This window comes from Argopecten irradians, chromosome 1 (genome assembly GCF_041381155.1).
Source record: "Argopecten irradians isolate NY chromosome 1, Ai_NY, whole genome shotgun sequence".
Taxonomy (NCBI): Eukaryota; Metazoa; Mollusca; class Bivalvia; order Pectinida; family Pectinidae; genus Argopecten; species Argopecten irradians.
This window is the reverse complement of record NC_091134.1, coordinates 53,465,866-53,492,779: the sequence shown is the minus strand read 5'-3', so window position 1 is coordinate 53,492,779 and position 26,914 is coordinate 53,465,866. Positions and strand designations below refer to the sequence as shown.

The 26,914-nt window shown below is 35.1% G+C and overlaps 1 protein-coding gene across 2 annotated transcripts; it reads left to right on the top strand.

Annotated features, from left to right (window-relative positions):
• The first annotated feature begins 2,886 nt into the window (after window positions 1-2,886).
• LOC138333121 (centrosomal protein of 97 kDa-like) lies at window positions 2,887-25,811 on the top strand. Of its 2 annotated transcripts, none has more exons than XM_069281264.1 (7): window positions 2,887-3,164; window positions 8,206-8,351; window positions 8,750-8,852; window positions 10,217-10,272; window positions 11,831-11,932; window positions 12,274-12,387; window positions 25,481-25,811. In XM_069281264.1, exons 1-7 carry the CDS (start codon window positions 3,149-3,151, stop codon window positions 25,628-25,630), a joined length of 687 nt encoding a protein of 228 aa, XP_069137365.1. In that variant the 5' UTR covers window positions 2,887-3,148; the 3' UTR covers window positions 25,631-25,811. The 2 variants fall into 2 exon arrangements, with proteins under 2 accessions (XP_069137365.1, XP_069137372.1); XM_069281271.1 differs by having other exon boundaries at window positions 25,440-25,555.
• The last annotated feature ends 1,103 nt before the right edge of the window (window positions 25,812-26,914 follow it).

Sequence of the window (26,914 nt, the reverse complement as noted above, 5' to 3'; positions counted from 1 at the left end):
GCCGGTAAGGCATATACAACTAGCTACGGTTTATATTGTGCATTCCCAATTTCTCATACAGTATATGCAATTGCACCTCCCCACATTTCTAATTCAAAGGAACCATGTTTAATTGTTTACTCATTTCTTGTATTAACAATAAACTAACTTCCACACAAATTTACCACATGGAACCAACCTGGTTTTTATAACACTTTAAACTTATAGCTCCAATGTCCTCATAAATGTATACAACACCTTCAACTTATAGCTTCACTGATCCCATAAATGTATACCTCATTTGACATTAAAACATTTATTTGTATTGACAATGACTCAATGATATCTAACTTAAGAAAAAATCCATGTTTTACTTATTAGTTCTGTTAAAATTATGTTTTGTCTCATATCTATGCAGTTAAAAAATTCTGCAGACCCACTTTCTTAGAGTTGATCTTCAAGATCTCTTTTGCAGAATGAATTTTACAATTAATATATATACCGTACTATATTAAGCCAATGTACTGTACATACATGTAAGTGTGTGTGTATCTATATAATAGTCCACTTTGTCATGTTTGTAATGATAGAGTTCTAGTACTGTGCCCATAAATGCTTGTGTGGTTATTGCTAATGGAAAAAGTTTTTATTCAAAAGGCGGTTAAGTACAGTATCCTATAAATCTTTTAAAGATGCTCTATCGTCGACAGAGCAAAAATGGCATTCATCATTAGAACAATGATTGGTGTTTAATCTTGTATATATATGTCTAATTAACACAAAAAATAATATAAGATAATTTATTTTGCCTTTGGTGCATGCGCAATCAGTATTTCATTCCATATAGGATATAGTGCCACCGATTTTTTTCGGGATGCAATTAATTATTTTTTATATTTTCAACTTAAAGTAAAATTAGAAGCTCAAACTTTTCAATGGTGATAATGGTGTAAAGTAAGTAACTTTTGTAACTGAAGAAAAATATAAAATCGTCTGCTCCTGTTTTTGATAGTGAAAAAATACCATTTGTCAGCAATGGAGCATCTTTAAAAACTTGACTAGTTTTGACCAAGCAGGAATTGTCTTATATGCTGGAAGTTTATTCAAATTTGAATATTTTATTAGGCTGCTTAATAAAGATTTAGAAAGATGAAATATGCCAGAATTATCCTGGTAAACATTTTACTTTTAGGCCTAATATATAGGGAAATGTTTCTAAAAGGATAAACATGATTTATTGTACCATGAGCAATGAAAGTAAACTGTATTATGTTAGATGCTTTCAGACTGTCGTATTTAGAAGGTTTCATATGATGTTAAAATCCTTTGAGCATCAGATAAATTTTATGGTCTCATTTTTCACAATATGGGGTGAGGAAGTAATCTTAACCATGTATGATGTAGACAAATTTAATATATTGTAATTTTTACAAAGCAGTCTGCCCCTTTATCAAGACTTGCATGAAATAAACATGGTTACAAGATATTCGATAAAAAATAGAAATTACAAAACAATGGAGACAAGTATTATAATAAAATTGAACACAATAATTCTTTCGGTGAGTGGAAGCCAAAGGCCAAATCTAGTGAGATTTAGTAATGATGTTCAAAAGCATGTGTATGTTACAAATGAAGTAGCCGAGATGCCTGAAAAAATCTGTGCATTCTTTCGAGTTTCCATTGTAGTGAATAGTCCTGAAAAAAAACCCAAAAGAATCTGTGAAAATGAGATTAATAAATGAAAGTGAACAATGAAACTGTTGTGAAAATTCCCACACTTAGTACAAATGTGCTATCTGTTCCATGGACAGAAATGATGTGTACGAAGACTGAAGAAAGAACAATTCAACCCTAATGTAGTAGAATAAGAAAAAAAAAATCTGTGAGAAAACATTATGTGGTATAGAGCTTGTATGTTTACAGTATTGTGTGTAAGTCCATTATTCACAGGATAAAAACAGATGTGTCTATGTAGGGTAAACCGTTAGGTTGGCATATATCCAAACTTGTTTTCCACTGCCTTTCTGTAGGAAATATTTATTGTTCTCAGGGAAGGGTTAATTGTGGCCCATACAAATGTGTAATAAACAATATTGATCAAACTTCAGGTTGATGTTGGCTCACCTGAGTCTGTACAGGTAACCTAAATACAGGTAGACTGGTAGGTAGATGCTAAGACCAATCTGAATTACCTTCTGCCACGTTTGACTTATCATCGATAAAAAATGCCAACACATGTTTAGATGTGAATTTGCTTAAAGGGATACATCTGATCAAACTTATACATCTATATAGATGAGCTTTCAGTTTATTTTCTATATGGACGTAGTTGTAAATGTGTATTGTGAATTCCAAATTGGTACATCCTACGGAGGATTCAGTTAGCCTTCTATCCAAAAAACGATGATTTCACTCCAACTCTGAATTCAGGATGCAGCATGTTGGTCTCTACCTATTGTCCTACCTATGTACCCTGGAAAACAACAATAGACTCAACTTATTCCTTGTGTAGGTCAATTCAATAGTACAAAAGGGTTGACATTTGAGATCTATTTACCTGTGTGTGTACACATTTAAAGTACTCCTGGGGATAGATTTACTGCTGTATACCATTATAAGGTGGTGCCACAGTGGTCTGGGCAGTCAGTCTGATGACTGGAGCGACTAGCTGTGATATCTATATTAACTCTTCAAAAGGTAGATTGTGGAGGACAAATAGGTCGGATGTTACGGAGGCTGGATCAGACAGCAATTTATTTGGTCTCATCAAATATAATATTGACGTGGTTTTAGATAATTGCTGGGAATTTTACCAGATATGATAACACTGGTTTTAATGCTGATGTCGTTTATTTGTGTAGAAGATCAATGTTGATTCTTATCAAAGGTGCATTTATTGTTTTATTATTGATTATTGTACAATAATGGATAGCTTAAGAACTATCATTTAAAAAGTTAATTAATTGTACAGTTACAGGATTTAAGTGTTAATTTCAAATTAATGACCAAAAAGATTTGCTGGAATGAAAAACTTGTGAAGTAGTATTGACAAAAGATTATACTGATAATGCTGAAGTGGTCTTGTCAAGTGTTTGAACATTATGGCATGATAAGTTACTTGTGTTGGGATGATATATAACTCCCGGAGGATTCAAATTACATTGGCACAATGAGACAGAAAAGATGTAAGTATGAAATAATGTTATTTACCTCGCGTGAAATTCTAATCCCTTTATTTTGAGAGTATTGGAAGTACATGTATATTGTAAGTATAGTAATTTGGTAAAATGAAAATTGAATGATATAAGGAATTCTGGAAAATAAGAAGAGTGATTAACACTTGTTAGCTGCAATATTGTAGCTCAAAAGACTTTTTGACAGAAAATGATGTCGTCTTTAGAGCTACAATTGGTGCCTATTACTGCTAATGGAGCAAAGTAATGATCATGCAAACCATTATAAAACGTTTGTTTGCATTTTTATTGTACTTGTTTGATATCTCTTACCTACTAGGCAATAAAACTGAACCATATAAAATATCAAATTCTCATCGAGGCATAATTTTTTTATATAATACATATAAAGGTCTTTCTGAAGGGAATTTATAATGCAAGTCCACAAATGGTGAATTTCATGTCTTCCAAGAGGTACGGTAGATATTAAGAATGGTAGTTATGTTTGTTTTGGACAAAAATAATATGTAAATGCATGTATACGCATAAAATAACTGGAAACCTACAAAAAAGTAAAGAAAACTATGCCCGAGTGATTTTCGGAGGCAGTGCTCCACTTCGGCACATAGGGACCAATTCGTACCCGGCCGAAAGGTATAGTAGGCCGAGTACGTATATTCGTTCTAAACACTTGTCAGCTGTATGTTATTTAGGTATTCTAAAGCACCAGTTGAGTGAGGTTATTACTGTAGCTATATAATACATGTATGTATACAAGTATTGATTTCTGTATTGGTTTGGATAAAGAATGTTGATGCTACCTATTATATTCTATAGGTATATAGTAAGTATATATAAATCTTAGTTCTACATTAGGTGGTAGGAGATGTTAGGATCAAGGGAACTTGGCCTGTATTAGACATGTATCTGTCAAAATGTCCTAGTCTAGTTTCAGGTTCAAAAGAAACTTGCACTTGGATCACCCAATGTTGATCTATATACAACAGATTTAAAACCAGGGAAGAGGAAACTTAATTTACACCTAGTGCACCACACATGTGTTTATGTATTATAATGGGTGTTAGGTCTAAAGGAAACTTAGATCAGTTCATGTGAATCGATATAGTATGTTTCAGAATTTTTCAATCGGGACAATAGGAAACTTAGCAAGCAATAGACCAATTAAATATTGCTATATTGTAACCTATTGCACTAGACCAATTAAATATTGCTATGTTGTAACCTATTACACTGTTTATATGTTGACACTCAAATGAAGAAAAAAATTGTAATATGTAGGAGTTATTAAAATCCTTGGCCATATCAGCGATGTGTATAGTAATATATAAGTCTCTGGCTATATATACATATACAATGTACTGGTGCTCTATATGCATACTTTCCAAGAGATTTAATTTCCATTGACCTGAGCTGGTATATGATGCAAGGTGACCTAATGATTATCAATTATATCTGATTCTCTCTGTTTAAAATAATGATGGACAGACGGCCTCGGCCATAACTTTACCAAACTGAATATATCATATTGCATTAACAAAGTAAATAGGTATACTCTATATGGTAATGGTAATTATAAAAAATAACTTATCACTGAACAGAATTTGTCCTAAGCAGATTGAGATAGGTTTTCAGATCATTATGCCCTGCTTTGATCATTGTTTTCCATTTATGACCCTTAAAGTCGTCCTCCAACTTCTAGGGATGGTTCTGTACTTTTAAATCCTTACCAAACTAGTCCTAAGTATCTAGGTCAATGCTGTTGTTATTTATACATCTGTGAATTGTTGAGAATTTTTGTAAGGGATAACTGTTGTTATTGTTTGTACATAACAATGGAGACATTGTTGTGTAAATATAAGTAGTACCCCCAACTGGGTATATACAAATGTATATAAACAAGGCATGAAATCTATATAAACTAGGCATGAAATCGGTTAAGGGGGATAATCAGAAATATCTATACCGTTTTTTTTAAAATAATCTTTAAATGGTTATCACAGACAAAAACCTTAAATAAATGTTTAATATTAAAGGTTTATGGATTTAACAAATTGAGATGGCTGTAAAAAAAATTTATATTCACTATACTTCTTCATTAATATTAGATAAACTATTAAATGCTAGTAATTTTTCTTAAACTTTGATTATGCTGTATAATCAAATTTTAAGAAAAATACTAGTATTTAATAGTATAATCTTTAATTATAATTAAATTCAGCTAAACGATTGTTGTATATAACTTTTTGTTAATGATCAGACAAGTTGTAGAATACAAAGTTAGTTAATCCAAATGTACAAGTCCTTCAAGATGCAATATTAAACAAGGAAGTCCACTGAATGTGAGATTAGATAGGTTTATATAACCAGAATGTTGTGTCACACATGGTGTCAGATAAGACAGGTATATTTGACCAATATGTTATGTCTCACAGGGTATCAAATTAGACAGGTATATTTTACCAGTATCTTGTATCCCACAGGATATCAGATTAGACAGGTATATTTGACCAGTATGTTGGTTGTGTCACACATGATGTCAGATATAAAATGTGAAACGGACATATTTTTTTATTTATAACAGAATTGAAATTAGACTGGTAAACCTGACCAATGTGTTGTGTCTTAGAAGATGGCGGATTATACAGGTTAATTTGACAAATATGATGTGTCTGACATGGTGTCAAATTACATAGGTATATTAGACTTATAAGTCATCATGTCTGGTAGGATGTCAGATTAGGAAGGGACTACAAGACTGCTAGGTAATACATGACCAATATGTTTTGTCTGGTAGGATGTCAGATTAGGAAGGGACTACAAGACTGCTAGGTAATACATGACCAATATGTTTTGTCTGGTAGGATGTCAGATTAGGAAGGGACTACAAGACTGCTAGGTAATACATGACCAATATGTTTTGTCTGGTAGGATGTCAGATTAGGAAGGGACTACAAGACTGCTAGGTAATACATGACCAATATGTTGTGTCTGGTAGGATGTCAGATTAGGAAGGGACTACAAGACTGCTAGGTAATACATGACCAATATGTTTTGTCTGGTAGGATGTCAGATTAGGAAGGGGTTACAAGACTGCTAGGTAATACATGACCAATATGTTGTGTCTGGTAGGATGTCAGATTAGGAAGGGACTACAAGACTGCTAGGTAATACATGACCAATATGTTTTGTCTGGTAGGATGTCAGATTAGGAAGGGACTACAAGACTGCTAGGTAATACATGACCAATATGTTGTGTCTGGTAGGATGTCAGATTAGGAAGGGGTTACAAGACTGCTAGGTAATACATGACCAATATGTTTTGTCTGGTAGGATGTCAGATTAGGAAGGGACTACAAGACTGCTAGGTAATACATGACCAATATGTTTTGTCTGGTAGAATGTCAGATTAGGAAGGGACTACAAGACTGCTAGGTAATACATGACCAATATGTTTTGTCTGGTAGAATGTCAGATTAGGAAGGGGTTACAAGACTGCTCTAGGTAATACATGACCAATATGTTGTGTCTGGAAGGTTGTCGGAATAAACAGGTTAATCTGACCATTATGTTGACCCGCAGTGTTTGACTTTAGACAAATAAAGACATATGACTATTTTGTATTTCACAGGGTGTCAGGCCCCGATTTCTGGAAACAAAAGTGCAGACTTCAGTCAAAACTTAAGTTTTTCTCCTTATGTAACTTATGTGAAAATTTATGACTTACGTCGCTTTTTGACTTAAGTTTTTTTTGAGAAATCGAGGCAGATTAGACAAGTATATTAGACATATCTGCGGCCCTAATGGGTCTTTGATTAGACCGGTCAACATAATCAGTATGACTTTCGTCCCCTGATTATGAGGTGTCCACTGCATTGAAGATCTTAACGAAGACCTTGAAGACATGAAAACTGAAATTTTTGAAGAATTTTTAGCCGTAGTTTATCGTTTATTACTTGTCTATTTCTAATCAAAAGATATCATTCAGGTTATGTTTTCTATTCATGCAAGCATTAAAAACCTTTTAGATAAACTTGAATTTATCAATTGACATAAACTTTTAATAATTCTAATGTAATTTATCATTGTTCTTCCTTTAAAAACCGTCTTCCATAATCTTCATAAAAAGTATAAATTCTTATTCTGCTAATCTCGTCAATTGTATACCATTTACAATGTACATATTGTGTCAGTTTCTCCTTAAGTTTATCGGCCTATCACTTAGGAAAATTAACACTGAACGGAAAGGTTTATATAGATTTAAAATGATTTGCTCTGGTAAATGACAAGGTTTTAAAAAGCTTTTAAGAATGAATTCCTTTTTATTTGTGTGTGTTACATTTAATTTGTGTGTACTGAGGGATGTATAATGGGGAATTACTACTAGTGATGACATGGCTTCTGCTGACCAAAACATGTCGTTACATGTCAGAGTAGTAGTAGACTATTTGTCCCACCTTTGGTAGACAGACGCATGTTGACCAGGTCAAGGTTGCTGGTATAAACTACTTGTAATAAACATTAATGATATAAGATTAATGTAACAAGGTTATTCTTTGAAGCCAAAGGGAAAGAATATTGGTTCTATGATAGATTGCCAGAAAATCTTTTTCGTGGTCAAATTTTGTGCTTACTTCATATAAGTATATTGTAATTTGTAAATTCATCAATAACATGTCAGCTTTGAAAATTTGAAATAAATTTGTGTCCTTTGGTGGAAAACTGTCTGCATTGTAATACTGTACTAGATAACTTGAACTGGCCCATTTGAGTACCCAAAAGTGTACTGTTAATCAAAGTTTAGTTTGGTAGACATCATTAGTTATGGTTAAAATAGACTGATTTCATATGATCGTTATGGTAATATTTTAATAGCAACTCATTTAGTATGGAAATTACCATCACACTTACGGTTGACTAACCACCAGACTTACAGTTATTGTCATACTCTACGGTACCTAAGTCCAGGTAAACTATATATACCAATTATTGTCTCACTAATTACCTGGTAATTGATGTTATATTTATGCTACAGATGCTGAGTCAGACGTCCTTGACTTGTCAGGTCGAAGGTTACACAGGATTGAGGTTCCGGTTGGCTTTGACCCTGCCACCATTATTTGTGACAAGAACAACGTATCAAAGATAGAGAATCTCGAACGATGTCAGAATCTCAAACAGGTACTTTACTAATTATAAACTTCATGGTTTGTGCTGGATGTTCCATAAATTGGGTCCTTCTCAGATAAAACAGGGTCCCTCTGTATAATTTCAAATGATTTTCAGAAAAGTGTTGGCTCCTGTTCAATTTCTATGCTTAATATTAAAAAATATATGGTGATGGCCTAAATGTAAACCCTGAAATTGAAGTGAACATACATACACTAAATTTTATATTGTAGAAAGGTTAAATGGTTGGAATGTAGCTTCAATGAGATGCTATTTTAGATAGCATATAGTGTATGTTAGAACTTACCAGGTAGGTTAAAAAAGGGATGATGATTTGATAAATCTATATATGGTCATCTCAATGTAAAACATTTGTAAATTGTTGACCTGTTTCATTGCACCTGTTGTAGCTGTCCTTGTCTGGGAACAGATTGGTCAGGATGACCGGAGTCAGCAAGCTGAAGAACTTGACCGTGCTCAATCTGCCTAACAATAGTATTGTGGCAGTAGAAGGTAGGCATCAGACTGAGTATGGATGGTGATCAAAAGTAACTGTATACCAACACAGATAACAACATTTTTGATTGGCTGAGCCAAAATATAGAAATAGTAGACTAGTTAGTTTGTAAAATACCTACCTTGCCTAATTTAAACTTAAAAATGGGAACTTAGATGTCCCAGAAATACATATAACATATACATATATAATGTTGTGTAGTTCTTATAATGACTTGCTATTTACTGGATCAATATTGATTTTTGGTTTGGTTTGTTTAGTTTTACGTCCTATTAACAACCAGGGTCATGTAAGGACGTGCCAGGTTTGTTGGTGGAGGAAAGCCGGAGTACCCGGAGAAAAAACACCGGCCAGCGGTCAGCAACTGCCCCACATGGGATTCGAACTCGCATCCTAGTGTAGCAGGGCTGGGGAAAAGTACTCGTCCGCTCGTCTAGACGAGTGGATTTGGCCATCGGACGAGTGAATGTTGACATCACGCTTGTCCGTCGGACGAGTGAAAAATTCTGACAATGACTATATGACCTACACCTTATTAATTATATCGTTTCTCGGTAAATTTATATAGGGTCTGACATTCGTAACGGTTTCTTAAAAATACGACGAAGCAATGATAAGCTTTCGTTTTCTGCATCATTCTAGGAATTCCCGACTTTCGTTTTCAATGCGCATGCGCATGTACAGCATTGTAACATGAATAAATCCGAGGTCTATTGATATCGTAATCAAGAGTCTAGAGGTGTATCGAAAAACAAGATGTCGCAGCGAAATTTGCTTCAGTTTTTAGCGACATTCGCCTCAAAATATATTACCAGTAAGCTAATGGAGTTAAAAATAATATATACCTACTACATTGGAAAGTAAGTTAAAATATCGACCCTTTAAAAAGATATCTTTTTTATAAACACTTGCGTACAAAATTGTTTGGGAATTAAATGTTTTGTCGGTCTTCTTGTAAAACTGTCTGTTAGTCATGTTATCCCGAATCGGCATCAATACAGTTCTAACAATCAAATGGATATATCTAAAACCGCTGTAGGCTAATATATACAGTCACATCTACTTATTTATCTGACAAATATTGCGGACAAGTAAAAATGTCATTCGGACGAGTAGATTGTGATGAAGCACTTGTCCGACGGACGAGTACATTTCAAAATTTTTCCACAGCCCTGCCTAGAGGTGGAGGGCTTGTGGTAATATGTCGGGACATCTTAACCACTCGGCCACCGCAGCCCCTATCAATATTGACCATTGAGGGATAAACGAATGGTGTTAATGCCGACACATCTGTTTTAGGTTTTACTAGGGAGTAGGTTGTCTTGCTGATACCTTATTTTGAATTCTTTTTTCTATTCAGGTTTAAAAGAACTTATACAACTTGAATGGTTGAACTTATCAGGGAATAGTATCAAGGTGAGAAAGAACTGGTTTTACCATCTACATGACTGTCTATTGCTAGGTTTTTTCTGACACACTTACTTATATATATCTTTCAATTTTCAAGATTTTGTCAGCATCAATAGGAAAAGTATGAATATCTAAAAAGTATTAAAAATATTTTTGTATTTTATGGCCAATGTTTTAAAACTTTTAATACAAGTTAGAGATTAAAAGTCATGACCTGTTTTGTTTCCTGTGATAGAATTTTATTCTCTCTATGTTGTTATATATTTGGTTGTGTTAACAGGCGATTGAGAATCTGACTACCAACATCAGTCTCCTTTATCTCTGTTTTGTGTCCTGTGATAGAGATTTCTCCTCTCTGTGTTGTTATATATTTGGTTTTGTTAACAGGCGATTGAGAATCTGACTACCAACATCAGTCTCCTTTATCTCTGTTTTGTGTCCTGTGATAGAGATTTCTCCTCTCTATGTTGTTATATATTTGGTTGTGTTAACAGGTGATTGAGAATCTGACTACCAACATCAGTCTCCTTTATCTCTGTTTTGTGTCCTGTGATAGAGATTTCTCCTCTCTATGTTGTTATATATTTGGTTGTGTTAACAGGCGATTGAGAATCTGACTACCAACATCAGTCTCCTTTATCTCTGTTTTGTGTCCTGTGATAGAGATTTCTCCTCTCTATGTTGTTATATATTTGGTTGTGTTAACAGGCGATTGAGAATCTGACTACCAACATCAGTCTCCTTTATCTCTGTTTTGTGTCCTGTGATAGAGATTTATTCTCTCTGTGTTGTTATATATTTGGTTGTGTTAACAGGCGATTGAGAATCTGACTACCAACATCAGTCTCCTTTATCTCTGTTTTGTGTCCTGTGATAGAGATTTCTCCTCTCTATGTTGTTATATATTTGGTTGTGTTAACAGGCGATTGAGAATCTGACTACCAACATCAGTCTCCTTTATCTCTGTTTTGTGTCCTGTGATAGAGATTTCTCCTCTCTATGTTGTTATATATTTGGTTGTGTTAACAGGCGATTGAGAATCTGACTACCAACATCAGTCTCCTTTATCTCTGTTTTGTGTCCTGTGATAGAGATTTCTCCTCTCTATGTTGTTATATATTTGGTTTTGTTAACAGGCTATTGAGAATCTGACTACCAACATCAGTCTCCTTTATCTCTGTTTTGTGTCCTGTGATAGAGATTTATTCTCTCTATGTTGTTATATATTTGGTTGTGTTAACAGGTGATTGAGAATCTGACTACCAACATCAGTCTCCTTTATCTCTGTTTTGTTTCCTGTGATAGAGATTTCTCCTCTCTATGTTGTTATATATTTGGTTTTGTTAACAGGCTATTGAGAATCTGACTACCAACATCAGTCTCCTTTATCTCTGTTTTGTTTCCTGTGATAGAGATTTCTCCTCTCTATGTTGTTATATATTTGGTTGTGTTAACAGGCGATTGAGAATCTGACTACCAACATCAGTCTCCTTTATCTCTGTTTTGTGTCCTGTGATAGAGATTTATTCTCTCTGTGTTGTTATATATTTGGTTGTGTTAACAGGCGATTGAGAATCTGACTACCAACATCAGTCTGGGTCATCTGGATCTGTCTGACAACAGTATATCAACTTTGTCTGATATCACACACCTAAGGAGTCTCCGGGTAAATTTATATTCTCACTGACATCCCCCACCCCAAATAATATGAATCTGTCTGACATCTTAATAGTCTCTTATCAAGTCCACATACACTCCCATAGCCTTCATGTAATGACCAATTTCACTCCTGAAGAATAAAACTTTTGGATTTTTTTCTCCATATTGCACATAATTCCATTTGGACTATTTTGGAGTATTTTTCCCTCATTGTAACAGTTGTGAGGATCCTGTAGTTCATTTTTATAGTTATAAAAGATAGTAAGGGATAATTTATTAGTTACAAAATGCAAAATCTTTAAAAAAATGAAAAAAATTATTGATGACCATTTTGTGATTTTTTGACAGACACTTCTCCTCCATGGTAACATTCTGACATCACTAAGAGCAGTTCCACAGTGTTTCCCAAAGTCCATAGCTATCCTTTCATTGGCCGAAAATGAAATAGGAGACATCAATGAGGTGAGTAGATCTGGTAAATTGTAACAAATCAGTATTGGAGTTATCTCCCTTCCTTTGACTTTGTATACACAGACAGAAAACATGCTAATTCTTTCAATATTAGACGACTAAATTTTCTTGTGTGTTAAAATTTTTACAACTTTGTCTGCTTGTATTTTTATACAATTAACATTCAAGCGGAAATGTTAACAGTTTTACCACAAGAATAGTCCAAATATTGTTCAAATGTTTGATAATGAAATTAAAAAAACCACCTATATATGGAAGGTTACCTGTATAAGAATGAAATATTTAAAAAATCCAGAGCTTTGTATGGCAGGTACTGACTTGAGCTCAAGCTGTAAATAAAATCATTATCTTTTCCATTGTTGTAAGAGAATATGATTTTGTCAGTGTAAAGATATGAAAACTTTAAAATTTCTGCTAACATGATATCCCAGTATCCCACCCCACCCTTTCCAAAAAGTAATCTTGTAAAAGTCCTAAAGTTTATTTAATCAAAGTTCAGTTAGACCCCACCCTTACCAAAAAGTAATCGTGTGAAAGTCCTAAAGTTTATTTAATCAAAGTTCAGTTAGACCTTAAGATCTTTAATATTCAATTAGTTTCTTAAATAGATATCCAAATTGTTTTGTCTGTAAATGTTAAGCTTCAGTGTCAGTTTCAGTGTAGTCTTCTGGTTAGTTTACTTGAAAAATTCATTGGGCTTTGAAGCCATTTACTTCCAAGACTACTTAATTTTGCGATTTCCACTTCAAAACAATTTCACGAAGATTCTTGGATTTTGAAAATTGACTGGCATTTCCTATCAGCATCAATGATGTAGATGTTAGTTTGCTGAGATAAATTTTTCGAAAATATACTTGGATCGCGAATTTCACAAAAGTAAATCACATGCACAAGAGAGTTGGTTTACAGTAATCAATAAAAACATTCAAGTGACTGTTTATTGTAATTTTATCATTTTTCTCCCATTTTTGGAGCAACGGTGATCGTGTGGTTAAAATGTCTTAACATTATCACATTACCATAGTCTTTCAGCTCTGTCAATGGATATCACCAGGTACTGGCCATAGGTCAATGATTATAAACAAGTACTGGTCATAGGTCAATGATTATCAACAGGTACTGGTCATAGGTCAATGATTATCACCAGGTACTGGTCATAGGTCAATGATTATCAACAGGTACTAGTCATAGGTCAATGATTATCACCAGGTACTGGTCATAGGTCAATGATTATCAACAGGTACTAGTCGTGGGTCAATGATTATCAACAGGTACTGGTCATAGGTCGATGATTATCTCCAGGTACTGGTCATAGGTCAATGATTAGCACCAGGTACTGGTCATAGGTCAATGATTATCTGCAGGTACTGTCATAGGTCAATGATTATCAATAGGTACTGGTCATAGGTCAATGATTATCACCAGGTACTGGTCATAGGTCAGTGATTATCTTATCTCCAGGTACTGGTCATAGGTCAATGATTATCAACAGGTACTGGTCATAGGTACTGGTCATAGGTCAATGATTATCAACAGGTACTGGTCATAGGTCAATGATTATCACCAGGTACTGATCATAGGTCAATGATTATCAACAGGTACTGGTCATAGGTCAATGATTATCACCATGTTCTGGTCATAGGTCAATGATTATCACCAGGTACTGGTCATAGGTCAATGATTATCACCAGGTACTGATCATAGGTCAATGATTATCAACAGGTAGTGGTCATAGGTCAATGATTATCACCATGTTCTGGTCATAGGTCAATGATTATCACCAGGTACTGGTCATAGGTCAATGATTATCTCCAGGTACTGGTCATAGGTCAATGATTAGCACCAGGTACTGGTCATAGGTCAATTATTATCACCAGGTACTGGTCATAGGTCAATGATTATCAACAGGTACTGGTCATAGGTCAATGATTAGCACCAGGTACTGGTCATAGGTCAATGATTATCTCCAGGTACTGGTAATAGGTCAATGATTATGAACAGGTACTGGTCATAGGTCAATGATTATCACCAGGTACTGGTCATAGGTCAATGATTATCACCAGGTACTGGTCATAGTTCAATGCTTTATACCAGGTACTGGTCAAAGGTCAATGATTATCTCCAGGTACTTGTCATAGATCAATGATTATCAATAGGTACTGGTCATAGGTCAATGATTATCAACAGATACTGGTCATAGGTCAATGATTATCAACAGGTACTAGTCGTGGGTCAATGATTATCAACAGGTACTGGTCATAGGTCGATGATTATCTCCAGGTACTGGTCATAGGTCAATGATTAGCACCAGGTACTGGTCATAGGTCAATGATTATCTGCAGGTACTGTCATAGGTCAATGATTATCAATAGGTACTGGTCATAGGTCAATGATTATCACCAGGTACTGGTCATAGGTCAGTGATTATCACCAGGTACTGGTCATAGGTCAATGATTATCAACAGGAACTGGTCATAGGTCAATGATTATCAACAGGTACTGGTCATAGGTCAATGATTATCACCAGGTACTGATCATAGGTCAATGATTATCAACAGGTACTGGTCATAGGTCAATGATTATCACCATGTTCTGGTCATAGGTCAATGATTATCACCAGGTACTGGTCATAGGTCAATGATTATCTGCAGGTACTGTCATAGGTCAATGATTATCAATAGGTACTGGTCATAGGTCAATGATTATCACCAGGTACTGGTCATAGGTCAGTGATTATCTTATCTCCAGGTACTGGTCATAGGTCAATGATTATCAACAGGTACTGGTCATAGGTCAATGATTATCAACAGGTACTGGTCATAGGTCAATGATTATCACCAGGTACTGATCATAGGTCAATGATTATCAACAGGTACTGGTCATAGGTCAATGATTATCACCATGTTCTGGTCATAGGTCAAGGATTATCACCAGGTACTGGTCATAGGTCAATGATTATCTCCAGGTACTGGTCATAGGTCAATGATTATCACCAGGTACTGGTCATAGGTCAATGATTATCACCAGGTACTGGTCATAGGTCAATGATTATCAACAGGTACTGGTCATAGGTCAATGATTATCAACAGGTACTGGTCATTGGTCAATGATTAGCACCAGGTACTGGTCATAGGTCAATTATTATCACCAGGTACTGGTCATAGGTCAATGATTATCAACAGGTACTGGTCATAGGTCAATGATTAGCACCAGGTACTGGTCATAGGTCAATGATTATCTCCAGGTACTAGTAATAGGTCAATGATTATCTCCAGGTACTGGTAATAGGTCAATGATTATGAACAGGTACTGGTCATAGGTCAATGATTATCACAAGGTACTGGTCATAGGTCAATGATTATCACCAGGTACTGGTCATAGATCAATGATTTATACCAGGTACTGGTCATAGGTCAATGATTATCTCCAGGTACTTGTCATAGGTCAATGATTATCAATAGGTACTGGTCATAGGTCAATGATTATCAACAGATACTGGTCATAGGTCAATGATTATCAACAGGTACTGGTCAACAATTATCAACAGGTACTGGTCATAGGTCAATGATTATCACTAGGTACTGGTCATAGTTCAATGATTATCACCAGGTACTGATCATAGGTCAATGATTAGCACCAGGTACTGGTCATAGGTCAATGATTAGCACCAGGTACTGGTCATAGGTCAAGGATTATCAACAGGTTCTGATCATAGGTCAATGATTATCACCAGGTACTGGTCATAGGTGAATGCTTATCACCAGGTACTGGTCATAGGTCAATGATTATCACTAGGTACTGGTCATAGGTCAATGATTATCTCCAGGTACTGGTCATAGGTCAATGATTTATACCAGGTACTGGTCATAGGTCAAGGATTATCAACAGGTTCTGGTCATAGGTCAATGATTATCACCAGGTACTGGTCATAGGTCAATGATTAGCACCAGGTACTGGTCATAGGTCAATGATTATCACCAGGTACTGATCATAGGTCAATGATTATCACCAGGTACTGGTCATAGGTGAATGCTTATCACCAGGTACTGGTCATAGGTCAATGATTATCACTAGGTACTGGTCATAGGTCAATGATTATCTCCAGGTACTGGTCATAGGTCAATGATTTATACCAGGTACTGGTCATAGGTCAAGGATTATCAACAGGTTCTGGTCATAGGTCAATGATTAGCACCAGGTACTGGTCATAGGTCAATGATTATCACCAGGTACTGATCATAAGTCAATGATTAGCACCAGGTACTGGTCATAGGTCAATGATTATCACCAGGTATTTGTAACAGGTCAATGATTATCACCAGGTATTTGTAACAGGTCAATGATTGTCACCACGTATTTTTCCTCGTCCTAAACCTGGCAAACCCTTTAATGGCTGTGAGTGTTAGTACTTAGTAGGATATAAAACAATATTGACTCTGATCACAGCTATACATATAAAGTCTGACCACAGCTATACATATAAACTCTGACCACAGCTATACATATAAAGTCTGACCACAGCTATACATATAAACTCTGACCACAGCTATACATGTAAACTCAAACCACAGCTATACATACAAACTCTAACCACAGCTATACATATAAACTCTGACCACAGCTATACATTTAAACGCTAACCACAGCTATACATATAAAGTCTGACCACAGCTATACATATAAAGTCTGACCACAGCTTTACATATAAACTCTGACCACAGCTATACATATAAACTCTGACCACAGCTATACATATAAACTCTGACCACAGCTATATATATAAACTCTGACTACAGCTATATATATAAACTCTAACCACAGCTATACATATAAAGTCTGACCACAGCTATACATATAAACTCTGACCACAGCTATACATATAAAGTCTGACCACAGCTATACATATAAACTCTGACCACAACTATAGATTTAAACTCTAACCACAGCTATACATATAAAGTCTGACCACAGCTATACATATAAAGTCTCACCACAGCTATGCATATAAACTCTGACCACAGCTATAGATTTAAACTCTAACCACAGCTATACATATAAAGTCTGACCACAGCTATACATATAAAGTCTCACCACAGCTATACATATAAACTCTGACCACAGCTATACATATAAACTCTGACCACAGCTATACATATAAACTCTGACCACAGCTATACATATAAACTCTGACCACAGCTATACATATTAAGTCTCACCACAGCTATACATATAAAGTCTGACCACAGCTATACATATAAAGTCTGACCACAGCTATACATTTAAACTCTAACCACAACTATACATTTAAACTTTACCACTGTGGCTATACATTTAAATTCTAACCACAGCTATACTTTTAAACTCTAACCACAGCTATATAATTAACGCTTACAGAATCTTATCATAATTTCTGATATTATGTTACATTTCTTTTCATTTTTAGGAAGGCTATTTTCAATTGTCTTAAAATCAATAGAATCATCCATCAAATCCATCAGATGTGAAAGTTGATAGAAATGAGAAATGACCAATTGATTTGGTCGTTACTTTCTCAACAGAGTTATAAAAACACCTCTACAGTTCATTCATTTTTGTGCAGGCCAAACAATGCTTTATCTGTCGGCAAAGTGCAAGGTTGCATTGCCTGACGAGTTGACATCTCAGCATGGGGTCGCTGGGAAGCAGGATTGATTTTGTATTGATATCATTGATGGGGTTTTATTTCATTGCCAGACCTGATTGTGGGACACTAACTGTGTTATATTTACATTACATTCAGCAGATATGTGGCTGGTTCTAGGACTTGTTTACTAAATGTCCACATGAATTATGACCGTTAACTTATAGAAGTAAAACATCTGACATGTTTAATACCCATCAGGAAGTACTGTTCAAATGTCCTGTTATCAGATGACAAAGCACATGTTTTTCAGAAAAATGTTATTTCTATTGATAAATCGTACAATATGTTATGACAAGAGAGGTTTTTTGTTACCATGGCCAATATTTAGCAGTGAGGGACTCTGACTTTCATAATGCAGAAAAAAGATAGAAATTTCATAATCATCATTCATAAAAGATTGAAATTTTATAATCATAAGAAATATACCTAGTTGCAGGTATGCTGTGTAGTTAATTTTTTTCACAGAAAACGAAAACTCTTACTAGAATGAGCTGTGTGCATCTTTAAATGTAATTCTATATATTGTGATATATAGGATTGGTTGTTTTTGGCCAATGATTTTACAGATCTTTGTGATTTATATTTTGACATCATAAGATTTTCCACTAGATTGATGTATTTTTAACTCTCTTTGCTGAAGTTATTTCTATGCTAATTATCCACATGATTTATTTGAGTACAGCTAAATTAACCATCTTTCATGTAGATTCAGTCGCTATATTGTTACAGTTTACAGTTGGTACCGATGGACCCAGAGTAATCATTTCCTTTTATTTACTTCCATAATTACCCCAGGTATGCTCTTTGTGTGTTGCTGTAACTCGACCACAAAAAAACCTGTCCTGTATCGTATACGATTGATCACGAAGCTTGGATGGTTGAATCTTTTTAATAATGAAAATTTCCTGGAATTACTTCTCAGTGGGGTTAGTTTGTGTCTGCTGACGTTTATTTATATGTAAATAGTTGATAGAGCAGCTCCTGTATTTAATGATCGTAGTTTTGATAAAGAGGTGGCGGAACGGAAGTTGAGGACGGCATTGCCGGGTTCATGATAGATGAACATCTCACATTGATGGTGCTTGGAAGTTTTTCTTGATCACCAATTAAAAATTGATGGTGACAGAAATGGTTTGATTAAATAATTATAGGTCTATCAGTTTTGCAGGAATAATTCCTTAGAACTTGTAATTTGTCCAAGTTTAGAGAACCAGGCACCGCCGGAAATGAATCAACGTTAGTGACACATCTTTGATGCTGAATGTATTTCTTGCTTTAGATACTCGCAACAAGCTGGGACTTGTTAATTCACTATTGTTTCCCAATTATAATTGGCAAGAAAAAAATAAGGTGTCCGACGACCGTTTTAGTCCCCCAACAATTCTTGTTACCGCTATTTCTCAGAAAGTGGGCTGATTCTTTCTCAAATTTCATATGTAGCCTTTCCCAGGACCCTAGTGGTGCATATTGCATTTTGGGACCGATCATCCAACAAGATGGCCGACAGGCGGCCATCTTGGATTTTGATAGTTGAAGTTTGTTACCGCTATTTCTCAAAAAGTGCAGAAGGGATCTTTCTCAAATTTCATATGCAGGTTCCCCTAGGACCCTAGTTGTGCATATTGCATTTTGGGACCAATCATCCAACAAGATGGCCGACAGGCGGCCATCTTGGATTTTGATAGTTGAAGTTTGTTACCGCTATTTCTCAAAAAGTGCAGAAGGGATCTTTCTCAAATTTCATATATAGGTTCCCCTAGGATACCCTAGTTGTGCATATTGCATTTTGGGACCAATTGGTCAACAAGATGGCCGACAGGCGGCCATCTTGTATTTTGATACTTAAAGTTTGTTACCACTATTTCTCAAAAAGTGCTTAAGGGATCTTTCTCAAATTTCATATATAGGTTCCCCTAGGGCCCTAGTTGTGCATATTACATTTCGGGACAGATCGGTCAACAAGATGGCCGACAGGCGGCCATCTTGGATTTTGATAGTTGAAGTTTGTTACCGCTATTACTCAAAAAGTGCTGAAGGGATCTTTCTCAAATTTCATATATAGGTTCCCCTAGGGCCCTAGTTGTGCATATTACATTTTGGGACAGATCGGTGAACAAGATGGCCAACAGGCGGCCATCTTGAATTTTGAAAGTTAAAGTTTGTTACCGCTATTTCTCAAAAAGTGCAGAAGGGATCTTTCTCAAATTTCATATACAGGTTCTCCTAGGACCCTAGTTGTGCATATTGCATTTTGGGACCAATCGGTAAACAAGATGGCCGACAGGCGGCCATCTTGGATTTTGATACTGAAAGTTTGTTATCACTATTTCTTAGAAAGTACTATAGCGATCTGTCTCAAATTTTATATATAGTGTGTTTGAAAAAGTTTGAAAAGCAGGGAAAAGATCCCTCTTTCCATTGTCAGACATAGATCATTCTTTGGTGGGCGCCAAGATCCCTCTGGGATCTCTTGTTTCATATTAAATTTTAATCTTCCCAATCCTTCTATATTTTTGCTACAAAGTAATGAAAAGAAATGTGAGAAACAAATACCGATGTCACTGCCATATTTATATGACTGTCATCATAATGATCACAATTGCAAAATGATATACAGGATGCATAAAACACAATTCCTTGCATTGATTTAAGATCTAAAATATTAGTAAGGGCTGTAATATTAAGCCTCGATCTGTCTGTGTGTCAAAATAATGTAATGTCGTGATGGCATAATAATGCAGATTGAGACAATGGGACCTTAGCGCTACAGCACAGCTCTTTTAGGTGTCAATGTATCGGTGAATTGTTTATGTAATGGTGACATTATAGTGGTTATGTGATAACGACAATCACTATATCAAAGATCTTATTACTAAATCTATTGACAGGTGCTGGTACTGCTGGATTTCACTTCTAGACCAATGTATATTTGTTTTGATCACTGTCTAGGTCACAATAGTTAAAAACTCACATTAAATATCAAACAAAGAGTCTGGCTAATAACACTTCCAGTCCGGGAGATCAATAACTGAAGTGTTAGGTGTAATGATGGAACTTATAAATCTACCTGAATCACCCAAGACAATGTGTAGTTTTCTATTAGGTCACTGAATTCACTCAGATTAATTGTTACAAGCGTTCGACGTTGTAAATCCGTGACAATACCAACATCTTCCTGCTTCTGAATCCTGGAAAAATAGGATATTGAGTTGGAAAACAATGACTGTGAATCGGGGATGGCGCTACGTATTTGTAGGTTCGGACTTATTTCTACAGTTTTGTGTCATTCGTAAACAGATGACTTAATCTATACGGGAGCTTATTGATCTATGAACATGGCATTGTTATATACAGTAAAACCCCTTTAACTCGAACAGCAGGGGACCAGGTCAATAGTTCGAGGAATACGGGGTATTCGACTCATCCGTGGTTGGTCACGATCGACAGTCAAAATATCCGGTCTCAAACTATGACAAACAATGCACGACAAAGACTTTTTAATTACCCTATTATACAGGATTTTGGATTTCTTTAATAAAGTTTCTTATTGATAGCAATATTAAGTAGAAAAAAAATATATATAATACAAATTGAGCATTTGAAAATGCTTACGAAAAAGCCCTAACGTTATATCAAAATGTCATTCCCAGCAGAGTAAGCGATCATCATCAAGGTCAATGTACAATCCATATTGGTCAACAAAAAGTACATTGTCTATTATTCAGTTATTTAAAACTTTTACGAAATACATACTCACAATTAACCAGCATAATTACGGACATAGGAAACGATATATATAGATGTCTATTTTGTACATGTGTTCACAAGTAAAGTTACAAAATACAATATACGGGAAAAGATACAGAACGCACTGATAAAATGTACTTTGCATATCATTTGATATTGTTTACATCTTTCGATAAATAACATTGTGTTAGCATGTCAAATGAAAACAAAACAGAAAATTAAAAAGAATGAACTTTTAATTAGGCGGACGTCAGCAATATCTTCTGTCTCTGTTGACATTTCACATTGCGTACTTTCTATTAACACGGATCAACAAATTCCATATTTTCGTATTTACAGCAAAGATTATTACGAGAGAAACATCAATAATTTAATGCCTTTTCTTAAATGTTTAAATAAAGTTAACGTGAAACAAAGACTTTCGATCGTGTAGGTAGGTATTAATGACACTGTTAATCCCGTAATTAACTAAAGACTTGATACGCCACCTGTATAAACACAAGGTCGTGAGCAATTATCCATGTCGGTCGGTGCAGTCAGGTGTGACACAGGTACAAAAATTCTCAAGGGCCGAATACCTGTTCGGTGAATACATTGTTAAATACTATGTATTTGATGAAACAGGGATATATTTCTGTTGGAGGAATGAGGGGTATTCGATGAATAGCTGTTCGAGCTATCCAGGGTTTTGTTACATAGATTATATAGGGACATGGTCGGGACCGTATGACCAGTTCGACGAATAGGGGGTATTCGAGAAATCCGGGTTCGAGTTAGAAGGGTTTTACTGTATATGACTGTTTGATCTTTTTAATCTGTTTGAATAATTAAAAGATTTCATGTTCACTTTTCAAGAATTGTTGCATGGAATTAATATAGAATCTATCTTCTGTAAACCAAATTTCTTTCGCGGTTATTAAATTTTGCGATTTCCATTTTAAAACAAGTTTGCGATGAATAATATTTGCTGAATTAACAACTGAAGGATAATTCCTATCAACATTGATGGTGTAGATATTAATTTGTGGGATAAGCTTTTGCGAATTTACTTGGAACGCCAAATTTGCGAAAGTAAATCGCATGCGAATGTAAGTTGGTTTACAGTAATTATCATTCAATAAATTCATATATGTAGCATTAATTTCTCTGAAAATAAGCAGTCTAGAGGAGTTTCTTATTGATTATTTTAAGTTTACAAAATTGTATGTTCATATGTATATTTTCTAAAAGGATAATTTTGTGAAAGATCGTAATTAAGTATGAAAATTTTTCATTTTTATTTTCAGTTACAAGTAATAAAAATGCACATTTGAAAATATTTCTTTTTCTTTTTGGACATTCCATTGGTATTTAACATTGATAAAACACAACCTTAGTGTATGACTCATGGCCGGCTGTGGGCCACACAGGTCTAGGTACAAAACTTTACAATATCAGTATAAGTTACTGAGTAAATATTTAGTAATATATTCATGATAAATATGACCATTATGTATTTACACAAGTAAAATACATGTACATTAATGATACTGCCATGTGAAATATTTGGGTACAAACAATATGGAAAGATTTAGAATCTGAACCAGTTGTTGTTGCATAAAAGTTGTAAGAGGAATTTGGAGTGACAAAGCATATATATGTTTGTTAGCATTCCTTATTGCTGATTCAATATCACTAATACCTATATTGGTACCTACCCGCACAGATGTTTAAAAGCTGAGTGGACAGTTTTCTCAAGAACTAGTAACATTCAATTCCCTCCCTTCCCTCTTCCATCCTTCCACCCCACCCACAACCCACAAAAAAACCTTATTGTAAAGATAATCCTACGTTACGTTATGAGACATATCTCTTTGTAATCTCAGATAATCATAATTACAGGTAAAAATTAATTCTTGTCACAGTTATAATTTCAATGATATTTCAGATTACATTTTTAGCCCACCATCATCAGATGGTGGGCTATTCAAATCGCCTTTCGTCCGTGTTCCGTTGTCTGTCCGTCCTTCCGTCCGTCCGTCCGTTAACAATTCTTGTTACCGCTATTTCTCAGAAAGTGCTAAAGGGATCTTTTTCAAATTTCATGTGTAGGTTCCCCTATGGCCCTAGATGTGCATATTGCATTTTGGGACTGATCGGTCAACAAGATGGCCGACAGGCGGCCATCTTGGATTTTGGTAGTTAAAGTTTGTTACCGCTATTTCTCAAAAAGTACTGAAGGGATCTTTCTCAAATTTCAAATTTAGGTTCCCCTTGGACCCTAGTTGTGCATATTGCATTTTGGGACCGATCGGTCAACAAGATGGCTGACAGGCGGCCATATTTGATTTTGATAGTTAAAGTTTGTTAACGCTTTCTCAGAAAGTACTGAAGGGATCTTTCTCAAATTTCATATGTAGGTTCTCCTAGGACCCTAGTTGTGCATATTGCATTTTGGGACCGATCGGTCATCAAGATGGCCGACAGGTGGCCATCTTGGATTTTGATAGTTAAAGTTTGTTACCGCTATTTCTCAGAAAGTACTGAAGGGATCTTTCTCAAATTTCATATGTAGGTCTCCCTAGGGCCCTTGTTGTGCATATTGCATTTTCGGACCGATCGGTCAACAAGATGGCCGACAGGCGACCATCTTGGATTTTGGTAGTTAAAGTTTGTTACCGCTATTTCTCAGAAAGTACTGAAGGGATTCTTCTCAAATTTCATATGTAGGTCTCCCTAGGGCCCTTGTTGTGCATATTGCATTTTCGGACCGATCGGTCAACAAGATGGCCGACAGGCGACCATCTTGGATTTTGGTAGTTAAAGTTTGTTACCGCTATTTCTCAGAAAGTACTGAAGGGATTCTTCTCAAATTTCATATGTAGGTCTCCCTAGGGCCCTAGTTGTTCATATTGCATTTTGTAAGTGATAGGTCAACAAGATGGCGGCACGGCCGCCATCTTCGATTTCATTGTTGAAGTTTGTTACCACTATTTCTTAGAAAGTACTATAGCGATCTGTCTCAAATTTTATATGTAGTGTGTTTGAAAAAGTTTGAAAAGCAGGGAAAGATCCCTCTTTCCATTGTCAAACAAAGATCATTCTTTGGTGGGCGCCAAGATCCCTCTGGGATCTCTTGTATTTGTAATCACAGATATGAGAAATCTTTGGTGAAATTTTATTTGTAATCACAGGTATGATAAATTACAGGTAAATTTTTATTTATAATCACAGGTATGATAAATTACAGGTGAAATTTTATTTGTAATCACAGGTATGATAAATCATGGGTGACATTTTGTTTGTAAACACAGGTATGATAAATTACAGGTGAAATTTTATTTATAATCACAGGTATGATAAATCATGGGTGACATTTTGTTTGTAAACACAGGTATGATAAATTACAGGTGATATTTTATTTGTAATCACAGGTATGATAAATTACAGGTGAAATTTCATTTATAATCACAGGTATGATAAATCATGGGTGACATTTTGTTTGTAATCACAGATATGATAAATTACGGTTGATATTTTGTTTGTAAACACAGGTATGATAAATCATGGGTGAAATTTTATTTGTAATCACCGGTATGATAACTCATGGGTGATATTTTGTTTGTAAACACAGGTATGATAAATTACAGGTAAGTTTTTTTGTGTAAATTACAGGTGATGTACTTGTCTTGTCTGCTGTATCTGGACCAACTGTCACTGACCAACAACCCTTGTGTTCTGATGACCGCCTCTACTCCATATCCTTATCTGTATACACCTATTGTTAATGTTATCCTAAAAACATCCTACCTTAATGTTCAGTGACTAGTAATTGATGCACATTATTGATGAAAATATTAATGACACTCACAAACAGTTGCCTGAAAAGCACTTTGGAATTAAATCTTTGGATTGATTAATATGCAAAACTGATTTTAAATCACATGTGCTAAGATATGAATGTACCTTTTGAATTTAAATTTACCTTTGGCTCCATATTGTGTGTTATAATGCAAGGCTAAGACCCACCAGACACTCTTTGTACCTGTAGAAATAGACAAAACATAATGAAAAATGAAAAGAAGAAAAAAAATTCTCCAAGTGATGAAAACAAATCCTTCTTTTCTGAAACTGGAAAGTAAATAAATTTTTCTCCGCCTTATTAGAATGAAGTCTTTGTTGAGATGTAGATTGATTATCCTTGACTGTTTCCACTGGCTTTGATGGTCGGCCATTTATCCTGAACTGGATCAACTCCCTCAAAGTACTGGACGGCTACCTCATTACTGACAAAGAAAGGTAACTGATGTCACATTGGCTCAATTTCACACTTCAGATTTCAGAATTTCAGACAGGTTTTGCACAGCCAATGAAAAATCAAATCACCATTTTAAAATGTACTGATGACTTTAGCTTTAAGTCAAATCAGCTGATATTGTTTTAAGCATTGAGAATTAAGATCGATATTACCGGTACTTATTTGTTCCTCGTTAATGTTTTAGGATCAAAGATTACAATATTTTTCACATTTCATTGTATTAAAAAACTCACAAGATTTCAAACTTAATTCATGTGATATTGATTTGCGACCAGTTACTCTTTATATAGAAATAAACAGCAGACATCAGTGGAGAAACTCGTCAGTATGCTTCCAGTAGCTTGTTAAACTCCAGGCATTGGTCTGGATGATATTGTGTTGCTTCATTTAACAGTGCAGATCAGTAGACATTACAAATTGCTTTTACTGATGTTGATGTATTTGTTCATAACTTGTAGCCTAATGAATCTTAAAAGTTTTGCTGTGGCTGACTGTTTAATAATCCATGTATAAAAATGTGTATCTATCTATTGATGTGATTGGGTCTCTTGTGATCAAAGCATATCCTCTGTCTGCTATCATTACATAACCGATACACTTCACTAAAGTGGGTTATCATGTGTAGGATTTCTTTTGGAATTAGTGGATATTTATTTAATCGTTTCTGATGTTATTGTAGAATAAACATAAATTCTTTTAATACCAAGTAGATCAAACAGAAAGCAGTATATACATATTTCCTAATTAGGGCCTTATCAACACAACCATCTCATCAGTCTCTCTGTCAGGTG